The following is a 12811-nucleotide window of genomic DNA, read 5'->3' as shown; positions in this document are numbered from 1 at the left end:
TTTTTCTTGTAACAATATCTGATTGCAACGAGTGTGACTCAGGACTGGAAAACTGCGAGATGTATGCATAGGGAGGATCTCTGTCTAACACTGTTGAAAAAGATCCCCTGAAAAAGCTTCAGAAGGTGAGCTCCTGACAAAACCCGGCATCACCTTCTGACTGCATAATTTGCTGCACTAGACTACTACATCTACACCACAGACTTAGGTTGATCAGGTATGCAAAGAGGTGTGATTTGTGACTGACACAGCTATGAAGTCCTTTGTGTAGATGCAGCTATAATGTGCTTTTACCAGTATAGCCTCTTTGCGCGGGGGGTTACTAGCCAGCTACACAGTACAACTTTGCCAGTGTTGCTGTTGTGGTATATCAGCAATCCTAAACCAGTCAAGCGCTCCCACAACATGGCTGTAAACCAGTGGTCTTCAACCTTTTTACACCCAAGATCACTTTTTGAATTTAAGGGCAACCCAGGATCTACCCCGCCTCTTCCCCAAAGCCCTGCCCCACTCACTCCATCCCCCCCTCTCTCAGTCACTGCCACTTGCTCTCCCCCACCCTCACTCACTTTTACGGGGCTGGGGTTCGGGAGGGGGTGAGGGGTGCAAGCTCTAGGAGGGAGTTTGGGTGCAGGAGGGGGCTCCAGGCTTGGGCAGAGTGTTGGAGTGCAGGAGGTACAGGGTGCTGGCTCTGGGAGGGGGCTCAGGGCTGGGGGTGCCGGAGGGGGTTCAGGGTATAGGAGGGAGTATGGGGTGCAGGCTCTGGGAGGGGGCTCAGGAGGGGGTATGGGGTGCTGGCTCTGGGATGGGATTCAGGGCTGGTTTGGGATGCTGGCTTTGGGACTGGGCTCAGGGCTGGGGGTGCAGGAGTGGGTTTGGGGTACTTGCTCCAGGAGGGGATTGGGGTGCAGCTTCCCGCCGAGCAGCACTTACCTCCAGCAGCTCCTGGTCACCGGTGCAGCATGGCTGCCGCTAAGGCACGCTCCCTGCCAACCCCAGCCCCACACCGCTCCTGGAAGGGACCAATGCGCCCCTGCAGCACCTGGGCGGGGGGCTGCGTGTACCACATGGCTCTGCGTGCTACCCTCTCTACAAACACTGCCCCCGCAGCTCCCATTGGCCACAGCTCCCCGTTCCCGGCCAATAGGAGCTGCGGGGGTGGTGCTTGCAGGCAGGAGCAGCGTGTGGAGGGAGTCCAATGCCTGCCCACCCCCGGGGCCGCACTGGCTGCTTCCAGGAGCGTCATGGGACCAAGGTAGGCAAGGATTATCCAGTCTCATAGACTTTAAGGTCAGAAGGGACCATCGTGATCATCTAGTCCAGTGGTTCCCAAACTGAGGTTCGTGAACTCCTGGGGTTTGCAAAAATGTTATAGGGGGTTCTCAGGGAAAAATTCCCTAACGGCGGACAGAGCTGTCCCTAGGAACCCTGGGCAGCATGGGGCCAGCAACCCAGAGCCCCTGGACTTCCAAGAGCTAAGCAGATCAAAGCAAGCAGATCTATCACACTGAGGAGATTTAAACTTCAAGACTCCTTATAAGACATGGAAAGGGAGGTGGATATTTTCTGCTGTTTTTAAAATTAAATAGGCAGCTAGTACTGTTTTTAAAATTATTATGAAGAACAGGTTTAAGCTTTGTTGTAACATGCATTGTTTGCCTGAACTGCTCAAGACCTGAATGCTTGTGTAGGAGGAACTCTTTGAGTTGGCTTCTTAAATACCTTCATGCTGTTTCATATCTGATACTCCTTGATGAAACATAGGAGCCTTGTCTTATAACAGACTTATTCAAGGTGATACAAGCTACGAAAGTGAAATCTTGGAAGTGTTGCCGTTTTCATAATGCAATAAAGATACTGTAATGATAAATAATAATTAATAATACATAGTGTGTAATAAGCATATCACAAAAATAAATTTTATATTTCCAAGATCACTGCTTTTATAATTTATACTCAGGTAAAGGAGAAAATCCCTGGAAATATTATTTTTAAGAGGGGTTCACAAGACTTGACATTTTAGTGAAAGGGGTTCACAGGTTGTTAAAATTTGGGAACCACTGATCTAGTCTGACCACCTGTACATTGCAGGCTACAAAACCTCACCCACCCACTTCTGAAATAGACCTTTAACCTCTGGCTAGTTAATGAAGTCCTCAAATCATGGTTTAAAGCAGAGGTCCCCAAACTAGGGGGGCATGGTGGGATGTTTGGGGGGGGCGAGGTCTGCTCTGGCTCCAATTCCAGCCAGGGCCCCCGCACCTGGCCCTGTAGCCAGCCTCAGCCTGGCTGCCGGCCCCTACTACAGCCCGGTTGTGGCTTGCTTCTGACTCTAGCCTTGGCCCCTGGCTGCGGCTCTGTCCCCAGCCCCACTCCCGGACCCAGCCCCACCCTCAGCTGCAGCCCCAGCCTCGGCCCCTTTACCCCGTCTGCATCCTCCTACCCTCCAAGCTGCACCCTGCTCCCAGCCACCCTCAAAAGTTTGGAGACCACTGGTTTAAAGGCTTCAAGTTACAGAGAATTCACCATTTACACTAGTTTAAATCTGCTAGTGACCTGTGCCCCATGCTGTAGAGGAAGGCAAAATCCCTCAGGGTCTCTGCCAATCTGACCTGGGGGGAAATTCCTTCCCAATCCCAAATATGGCAATCAATTAGGCCCTCGGCACACAGGGCCAGCTTTAGCAGGTGCGGGGCCCCACGCCGGGACGCAAATTGTCTTGCGTCCCACCCGCCCCGGCCCCACCCTCTCCCCAAATCCCCGCCCTGGCCCCGCCCCCTCACTGCCCCATTGGATCCCTCCCCAAACCCCCACCCTGGCCCCGCGTCTTCCCCAAGCACGCCGCATTCCTCCCCCTCACTCGTCTCTCCCAGGCTTGTGCTGATCAGCTGTATGATGGCACAAGCGCTGGAGGGAGAGGGGAGAAGCAGGACGCGGCGCTTTTTTTTTTTTTTTCCCCGCTCCACCGGCAGCCCCGGACGTTGCGGGGCGCTCTTAGGCACAGGGCCCCATTCTGGGGAATCGGCCGAATCGGCTTAAAGCCGGCCCTGTCGGCACATAGGCGAAACCCACCAGGCAGATAGCTGGGAAAGAATTCTCTGTAGTAACTCAGAGCCCTCTCCATATAGTAGGGTTACCATATCTCATAAATAAAAAAAGAGGACCCTCCACGGGCCCTGGCCCCGCCCATTCCCCACCCCTAGCCCCGCCCCAACTCCACCCCTTCCCCACCCTAACTCCGCCCCCTCCTCCCTCCCACTCCCAGCCAGGGGGAAAGGGCTGCCCCAGTGCTACCAGCTTCAGGGTTTGCCGGGCAGTCCCCAGACCCTGCGCCCCCAGCCGGCGCTTCCCCAGCGCAGCTGGAGCCCGGGAGGGGAAGCGCCCAGCCGGGGGTGCAGGGTCTGGAGGCTGCCCAGCAAACCGTGAAGCCAGTAGCACTCGGGCTTTGGGCAGCCCCTATGCCTCCAGACCCTGTGCCCCCAGCCGGGCACTTCCCCTCCCGGGCTCCGGCGGCGCAGGGTCCGGAGGCATGGGGGCTGCCCGAAGCCGGTAGCGCTCGGGCAGCCCGGCTCTTAAACAGAGCCGAAGAGTCGGGGGAGGAGCAGAGCCGCCATTTTCCCGGACATGTTCGGCTTTTTGGCCATTCCCCCCGGACGGGGGGTTGAGTGCCGAAAAGCCGGACATGTCCGGGAAAAAGAGGATGTATGGTAACCCTATATATAGTGTCTCGTCTCCAGCTATTGGGGACTTTTGCTACTGGCAGTTACCGTTAAGCCACATCATACCATTCCCCCCATTAATTTATCAAGCTTAATCTTGAAGTCGGTTCGGTGTTTTGCCCCCATTGCTCTCCTTGGAAGGCTGTTCCAGAACGTCACTTCGGGAAACCAGCCCCGCCTCCGAGGCAGGGCCCCGCCCGCCCTGAAGCCTCGTTCCGCTTTCGCGGGTAGTTTGGGACGCTGCGCGGGCCGTAGCTCCGTGGGGGCTTGTGGGTGCGCGCGCATTCGCCGGGGAAATTAGCCAGAGCCGTCATGGCCGCCGCCTGCTGGAGGGCCCTCGCTAGGGCGTCCGCCGCCCGGCCCGGAGCGCGCTGCCGTAAGGAGCCGGGGCTCCGCCCGCTCATGTCACCTGATCTCAGCCCCCAAAAGGCCGGGGGGGAACCAGGGTCCTGCCTCCCCGTCACTGCCCCCTTCGCGGGGGGAGGCCGGGCCGGGCCCGCCCTGCCCTGGTCCCTGCCGTCCCGCTCTCCCGTCCCCTTCCCGGGGCGGGCCTGCCTGGGTCCTGTCTCCCCTTTTCCCGCCACTGCCCCTTTTGTGGAGGGGCTGCCTGGGTCCTGCCCGCCGGCCGCTCCCCGGCCACTACCCCCTTTGTGCGGAGGCACCTGGGGCCCTGCTCCCTCTCCCCGGCCATTGCCCCCTTTGTCGGGGAAGGGGGCGTTGCCTGGGTCCCTGCTCCCCCATCAGTGTCCCCCTTTACTGGGGTGCTGCCTGGGTTGCTGTGCCCTTCACTGCCCCCTTTGCGCGCAGGGGTGCTGCCTGGATCCCTGCTTCCAGCCCCCTCACCCCTCCGCCTTTGTGGGAGGGGAGTGCTTTCTCTGGCCCTGGAATGTGTGTCACACCTGATTACATTGCTTTGGGTTACATCCTCACGCAGTGTCTTTGCCCTCATTTTCTCTCTGTAAAAATCTCTCAAACCCTTCTTTCCAAATTGACAATTGTATAGATTACCCTAGTTTTTAGGTTGCAGAGATCTGCTAAGAAGAAGGATGGTTTTGTGGTTCTGGTCCAGGACTGAGAGTGAGGAGAGTTGTACTTTTATTCCCTATTCTGTTTTGGACTGTGTGACCTTGGGCCAGTTATTTAGCCTTAACTGCTTCACTTGTACAAAGGACATACTTATATTTGAGAAGCCTAGTTAATGTAGATTGTAACCCAAATTTTACATGCGATAGTGTTATAGAAATTGTAAAGTATTACTAATTGCTGAGCTGATAAATGTATTATAAATTGTAGGTGTTTCTTACTAAATCAAAGAGCACTCAGGAGTTATGGTGCTTTTGAGGGAGATAGTACAATGAACTATTATATTCATCACTTTTTTCCCTAAGGGTCTGATCTTGCAGTGAGCTCTGCGCAGATCTTGGAGGATCAAGGCTTGCAAAAGTATTTTTGTACTTTCAGTGTGATACGGCAGTAATAAGTCCTTTTGAAATGTTCAAATAGTAGTAAAACATAAAAGTACCTGAGACTTCTGCAAATCACTGAGGAGAAAGTATTAAAGTCTGTAGGTTAAAAATAGATTTAGATGAGTTTAGTCTTAGCTTGACTTTATTTAAACCGTTATTGCTTAAATATTTTCCATCTGAAAGCTGTTCTAAAATGTGATGCTTAAACCAGAGATAGAAATATATCATTTTTCTTAATCTCCTTTTGACTCATCTAAAACTTCTTGCATTAGCTTCTCACAGTTTCCTTCTATCATATGAGCATCTAACAAAGGAAGGCATGATCTTTTCCTATTGCCTTAAGATGGTACTGGTGGATCAGAAGAAGCACGCTGTGAATGTTCATACACATATAGTATTTTGAAGGGTTGAGAGTTGCTTACATTATAATTGTATGCATACTTGTTATGGGGGTTGCTTTTACTCCTGATTGAAATAGGTTTATTTTCAACACCATCTTGTTTCTGTCTTTGAAGGGTGCTTCTCTTCCTCTGGACTTCTGAGGGCTAACAGTGGAGAACCTAAAAAATTTCAGCCACCTCCAAAGCCAGTTATTGTTGACAAACATAAAGAGGTAGTAGAGAGAAGGTAGGATACTCCGTTGCTTAACATAGTGCATAGTTAAACTTCTTAAAAGTTGCTGCTCCCTTGCTTAGTCTTCAGTCGAGTTATTAAGAGCACCTCCTGAAATCAACTAAGCACCGTTATGCAAAGTACAGTAAACATTTGCTAAGGTCTAGCAAAGACAATTTGTCAAAAAATGGGCTTAAAATATCTCTTCCTTTGACTTGCATCCACAAAAATAGTGATTCATGGATAAGTCTATGTAGTTGTAAACGTACATGCAAGTCTAGGTTGTGTTTTGTTGAGCTTCATTATATTAAATGCATGTGTATCTTCAGTACAACAGTCTGTCATAGGGAGAAAGTACATGCAAGTGAACATTGAGAGACCTGGATTGTGATTCTGGCTCTGCTGCTGACCACCTGCTGAGCAAGTCACTCTTTGTAAAATGTTGCTGCCACTGGTGCTGGTATCCTCAGTGAGAACGCTAGTGTAGAAAGGGCACAAGTGTTTCTATTATTGTATCACCTAACCTGCTCTGGCCAACATTAGGTGATTAAAATGTTTCTGCACTGTTAGTGGTAGTGCAACATTGGGAGATTTCCCAAAGAAGTCTAGTGTGTAATCAGCCTAGGAGTGGGGAGAGTTTCTTAGAATCTGAACTTTGGCACCCGTTCAGCTCTTGGCCAGTCATCTCAGACTGGTAAGGGTTTTCTTTACTTGAAACTGTCTTCATAAGGGGTAAGATTCTGTGCTGCACTTCTTAGAACTTGTAGCCAAGAGGGATTCTCTCCCCTCCCCTCCGCCTTGCAAGTTAAACTACCTTTTCTGCCCTCCGGGGTCCAGAGCAGCCCTTTGGGGCTAAGTTATGGTAGCCTCCCTGGGCTACCCTACGGACAGCAGCACTGACCAGAATCTCTGCTGTTGTGTGTGCTGTGCTTCCACTGCATAGCCATGCCCCTACAACAGGGTTTGCGAAGTGGTCCTTAGAGGACCACCTCCATCTGTCTTCCTAATTTTCTGTGTCAGGCAATTCCAGCCAGATCAAGGGTTTTTATAGTCCCGCTATGCATTTCTGGCCCCATTATCCCATGTAAAGGAGTGGGGGTGAAAATCTCACCCATGGTGTGTCTTGTGGACTCCCATCTGCTAGGAGCAAGAGACCTTTTACAACTTGTTTCACGCACAATACTATTCAGCCATGAGCCATCCAATGTTAAGTACTCACTGCTAACATGGGTTAGAATTGAACCATGAAAGGTTCCATTACTAATCCTCCTTGTCCATAGTTCTAGTGTTCAAAAGTGATAGCAGTGACAAAAGTGATAAATAGAAAATTATCATGCACCCAAAAGGCCAATGAGTACTGTAGGCACTTGTAGCTGCAAAATATCTGAACACAAACTACGCATCTTCTCATTGAAAGAAACTTGGAGCACTCAAATCAGGAATTGCAAAAACTGCTATTTATGTCAGTGTGAAGGCAACCTGCACACATGAATAGCAGAGGTCTTTAATGTGTAAACCAAATATTTTTAATTCAGTACTATGGTAAGTTGTAGGTTTTAACACAAATTACTTCTGTCTTATACTCATAAAGGTTTTGACTTCCCCACAGGTTCTTGAGTCCTGAATTTATTCCCCCCAGAGACAGAACAGATCCTCTTAAATTCTATATTGAAAGAACTGACATGATACGAAGGCGAAAAGTGCTCGACATTCCAGAGTTCTATGTTGGTCAGTTAACAACATTAGGATTTTTAATAACTTTTCCAGTATTGGTCATTGATATAGTTTAAAAAAATTAATAGCATAGCTTTATAACAATGTTACTATTTTCTGCTGCCAAATTTAATGGACAATTAATAGAATGTATGATTAATAGAAGTATCGCCATTTGAACTCAATGAAAACATTGAGGTTAGTTTTCTAGATGCAGACATTCTGTATGCATTGCTTACAACCTAAACACTGCAGTGTGCATGTGGTCCAAGAAACTTTTGTCTATAACTTTCCTGTTTATAGACACAAGTAAATAACATTAATGATGTGAACTAAATCTTTAAAGGCAAAGAAATTTTATATTTTTGTATAAATATTTAAGCCTACATTTTGTAAATTGTCTGTTTTTTAAAAAGATTAATTTAGTTGAGTGTGTCTATTAATGTCTGCATTTAAAATTTGACTCCTTCTCCATGTTCCAGGAATGATTTACTGACTAGTCTCTCCTTTGGGCAGGAAGCATCCTTTCTGTTACCACAGCAGATCCATATGCCAGTGACAAAACCAGCCGTTTTGTAGGAATTTGCATTCAAAGAGGAGGAAAAGGACTTGGTGCTACCTTTGTGCTTCGGAATATTATAGAAGGGCAGGGTATGTCTTTGTGCAGCTTTCATTCTTATATTAGGACTATTAAATGGAGGAGCTATAGTATTTAAACTGTATATGAAATGGTATAGAAATCTTGTTTGCAGTTGGGATGGTATTAGTGTTAAAGGAAAATCATCTTGCATACTACTGTTTGTTAGGTTTAAAACAAGATGCACTGCAAGATGCAATGAGACCTTGGTGTACAGTATATCTCAGTTGCTTAAAAATCTGGCACATCTGGGCTGATCTCATGTTTCAACTCTGGTCAGAAGTAATACATCTACTAACTTCATTTATGAACTAACTTTGTAGTAGATGGATTTTAATGTTATTCTAACAGCCTTACAAAAAACACTTTGTTTTGTAGTAGCAGCTAGGGCCCAACAGAGAGTAAAGTACCATTGTGCTAGGCACTGTGCAAACAGAGTAATACAGTCTAGGCCCCATAGAGCTTAATCTTGATTCTCACTTGTCTCATAGCAGTCCTACATCACCTCATTTATAACCCAAGATATATTTGACTCTAGGTCTCCATAATGGAAGACCAATGTAGCAGCCTACTGCCTCACACACCTTCTTTCTGGTGCACTTTAAAGCCATTGTAGGGCAATACAGGCATTGCTTTGTCTGCATTACTATAAATATAAGCAGGAATTAGGCATTCCTTATTTTGCTTAAATAAATATATCACAAAATAATCACCATTGTACCGAAAATACATTGAATAATTTAAAATCCATGCTTGTGGCTCCCTCTTAAATTTATACTTATAAGTGCCTCTGCCTTGAGCTAGTCTAGACCAGACTTTAATTTCTTTGTAAAAGAGAAATGTATACAATACTGTATTCAAAAAAATGGACCCAAAATGTAACAAAACACTGTCCTCAATTAATATAAGGCTCTGAAACACTAAACTGCAATATATCAAACCCAGACTAGGTTTCTTATGGCCTCTGATTCTCAGCTACAAGTTAAATAATTGTTTGTTGTCTTAAGGTGTTGAGTTTTGCTATGAACTGTACAATCCTCGAATCCAGGAGATCAAGGTTTTGAAGCTGGAGAAGAGACTAGATGACAACCTGATGTATTTACGGGATGCTTTTCCTGAATATAGTACTTTTGATGTGAACATGAAACCTGTGCCCCATTCAGCTAATGATGAAATTCCTGTAAACCAGGTATGAGTCTGGTGTGATAGAAGTTTGGTGGGAAAGTGAGGAGGTGATTCAAAGTGATTGTAATAAAATATAAACACTTCATATCTGATGTGTTAGCTTGAATCTAGCCCTCTAAGACCACTGAACTGTTATCAGGTGCCACATATAAAACAAGTTTGGTCTTATTCTGTTTTTATAGTGAATAATCATCCACAATGCAGTTGAACTATCTGTTGTTTTAACAGAGAACAAGGATGGATTGGGCATAAAAAATAAATCATCTTTGGGAGGTGGGCTCTCCAGGGCAGAGTTGAGGCACGTGTAGGCGGTTATGTGGAGAAGCTTTCTCCATGTTGTATGTGTTCTGTAGATGTGACTTAAATGTCTGCCTGACATCCCTGGAACTATTTGATTATTAAATTGTCATCCTTTTTTTAGGAGAATCTGTGTGTAAAAGTACACAAGGGAGGAATGCTAGTAGACAACAACTTATTGTCATGCTGAGGGTAGAAATTTTGGTGGCTGTAAAGTAGATCATTTCTTTCCAAAAGACTTAAAGAAATCAAATACATCTGCTACCCTCTTCATTAGCTCAGGAAGACTTGTAGAGGTAGTGGGGGATACATATCCCATGCCAGTTCAAGTATGCAAATCCTGTACTGTGCCATATTTGGTACCATCCATTAGAGGAATCACCATCTTCTGAGTTTTAATACTTAACTACTTTAAGTTCTTGTATAATGTTTATCACTATGCTAAAAGCAGTGTGGCCTGCATATGCTTATGTCTTGTGGGCCTGTGTAGTGGTTAGGGCTACTCAGTACAAAAAGGCATTGACAGACTGCAGGGGGAAACCAAAATAGAGTGTCAGGAAAAAATTAAGTATTGGAAGTTTGATCTTACGTGTGAACATGTGGAACTTGAGGATGATGGAGGGTGGATGACTGTTTTTAACTGTCCAGTAACAATTAATAGCTCAAAGGGGGAGGGAATATTTTAAATGATTTATGTTAGTAAACTAAGGACTAACAGCCCTGCTACTGAAGAGGAAAAACAAGTTGTGAGATAAGACCACATCTAACTTTGATCAGAAGTGGGGTTCAAAAGTAGATTGAGAATAGATGAGCCTTGTCTACAGAACAGTTAGGCATGAAATGCCTATGTGCACAAGTTTCTTCAGGAATAAATTCCAGTTATCCAAACACAACTGAGCAGTAGCTCTTTAGAGCTGATCTTACAATCAAACTTGGCATCGCTTTCTTTTAGAGCAAAAAGACAAGTAGGGCCAAGTTGAAAATGCATCCTAATGCAAAAAAGTCAAAGTTGTATGAAGAGTTGCATCTTATGTATTCTTTACTTGTTTCCAATCCTAGCTGAAGGTCAAAATGAAACCTAAACCCTGGACAAAACGTTGGGAACGGCCAAAATTTAACATTAAAGGAATCCGCTTTGAATTACCTGAAGAAATGATGAAAGAAGCACAAAAGTGGAGCCAGCCCTGGATAGAATTTGATATGCTGCGAGAATACGATACTTCAAAATTAGAGAAGGAAATATGGAAAGAAGTGAATGAAGAGCTAAAAAAATGATACTGCTTTTATATGGAGATTACTGAGGAGGGAGGCCCTCTGAATTTTTAATATACAATTCAATTGTGTAAGACTTGTGTACAATAAAGTTATTTCAAAAACGTAGTACATTTGTGTATATACAGTGCAGCGGTTTTAACCTCCTTTAGTTCCCACTGTTGAGGTGGGGGCAGTGAGTCCTATTGTCTTCAGTAAAATCGTGAGAACTATCTTACCAAAGTACTATGTCTAGCCCCCTTTTCCAGGCATTCTCAGTCTTTACGCTAACAAAACAGGTCTACACTGCTACACGTTTCATGTTACTCATTTGACGACAGGCCATAAACGCCTCCCTGGATTCAGGTAGTATATGTTCTTTTGCAATTAACATATCCCTCCAGCCATGAAATTTTTTTTTTTTTAATCCATTTGTTAGCTGCCTCAACTAAGACTTTCTGGCAGTCGCTGCTTTGGTAGACTGACTTGTTTTCCCAATTTTGTCAAGACATATCTTCCTGTGCTGTGATGGTTTTGTTGTCTATTGTCTAACCAACCACCACCACCACCACACACTTTCATTCCTTGCTTGTTTAAATACAGTAGGAGGTGTATGTCTGACTAGTTGAGTGATATTGCTGAACAGGAAGGTAGGATTACATCTCAAAACTAAAAGTTAAGTAAGCCTTGAGTGAAAACACTGGGCACTAGGAGTGTACCAACCAGGAAGGCTGTTCCTGCCCTCAGGAGCACATGGACCAAGACAGAGAGAGAGAACATTTCACAAAATGATCAGAGTGGCAGTTGAGTTTCAATTTTTTGGTGTGTTGTTTAAACACCTAAAAGCCAGATTCAGGCTCTTCATGCTTGAGATTGTAAAACATGCACATGACTCTGTGAGCCATTATTCACTCTTACTTATCGCTAGTTTACAAATTTGAAGTTGATTTGATTCTCCTCTTCCCCACCCACAGTTTATTAAACTCCTAATAATTATTCCCACTTAACATAGCACAGCCTGCCCAAGTCGTCGCCTTCCCTTTTTCTGTAAGGTATGAGGAGTTGTTCCTGCTCTCATTGATGAAATGGTATGTATCCTACTCGAGCTAGAAGGATCTACCATTAGTAGTTACTGAGGGGGAAATGTTACACCTCTACCCTGATATAATGTGGGTTTGCATACAACGCGGTAAAGCTCTGACATGCTGCTTTGAGCAGCGTGTTAAGGGTGCTGGGCTGGGGCCAGGGGCTTGGATAAGGGGCAGAGAGTCTCAGGGGGTGGTCAGGGGCTCCCCTCCAGGATCTGGGAGGCAGGAGCTGTGCGAGGGGCACTTTTGGGGGCCCTGCAGTTCCAGAGTGGCCCGGGGAATTAGCAGGGGGCCGGGAGCAGCCCGCTCCGCTTCCCTTGCCACTCCGCCAGCTCCCAGTTGTGGCGCTCTACTTCCTGCCACAGGTGAGCACGGGGGGGCATCCTTTCCCCAACCTCCTCACACTCACCAGCAGTGGGAAGAGGAGCGCCACAGCTGGGAGCTGGCGGAGTGGAGCAGGCTGGGGTCACGTTGCTCCACTTCCTGCTGCTGGTGAGTGCCTGTCGGGGGGTGTGGATAGGGGTCAGGGTCCTGGGGGTGATTAGGGATAGGGGTGTCTGGAGGGGGTGGTCAGGGGCCAAGGAGCAGGGGGGCCAAAACAAGTTCGATATAACGCGGTCTCACCTATAACGCAGTGAGATTTCTTGTATCCTGAGGACCGTGTTATATCGGGATAGAGGTGTACTTTGAACAGTCTGACATGCAAGACCCTGGAAGCATAGAAACTTTGAGAGAGATGTGGCCTGGGACTAGTCAAACTTTTCTATCTCTAAAGATTATATGTATCAGTCTGAGCTAGGAATTGTATGTAAGGTTTATCAGAAAGGTTACTAAGCTTCCCCC

General features: G+C 46.5%; 1 protein-coding gene across 3 annotated transcripts; it reads left to right on the top strand.

Annotated features, from left to right (window-relative positions):
* The first annotated feature begins 3965 nt into the window (after window positions 1-3965).
* On the top strand, window positions 3966-11009 carry MRPL19 (mitochondrial ribosomal protein L19). 3 transcript variants are annotated; one of them, XM_034766621.1, is made up of 6 exons: window positions 3966-4095; window positions 5701-5812; window positions 7407-7525; window positions 8027-8161; window positions 9155-9336; window positions 10689-11009. In XM_034766621.1, the coding sequence occupies exons 1-6, from the start codon at window positions 4032-4034 to the stop codon at window positions 10902-10904; spliced, it is 828 nt and encodes a 275-aa protein (XP_034622512.1). In that variant the 5' UTR covers window positions 3966-4031; the 3' UTR covers window positions 10905-11009. The 3 variants fall into 3 exon arrangements, with proteins under 3 accessions (XP_034622512.1, XP_034622513.1, XP_034622514.1); XM_034766622.1 differs by lacking the exon at window positions 3966-4095 and adding an exon at window positions 4717-4796; XM_034766623.1 differs by lacking the exon at window positions 3966-4095 and adding an exon at window positions 4723-4792.
* The last annotated feature ends 1802 nt before the right edge of the window (window positions 11010-12811 follow it).

The sequence above is a fragment of the Trachemys scripta genome, chromosome 3 (assembly GCF_013100865.1).
Source record: "Trachemys scripta elegans isolate TJP31775 chromosome 3, CAS_Tse_1.0, whole genome shotgun sequence".
NCBI lineage: Eukaryota > Metazoa > Chordata > Testudines > Emydidae > Trachemys > Trachemys scripta.
This window is presented reverse-complemented; position numbering and strand designations above follow the sequence as displayed.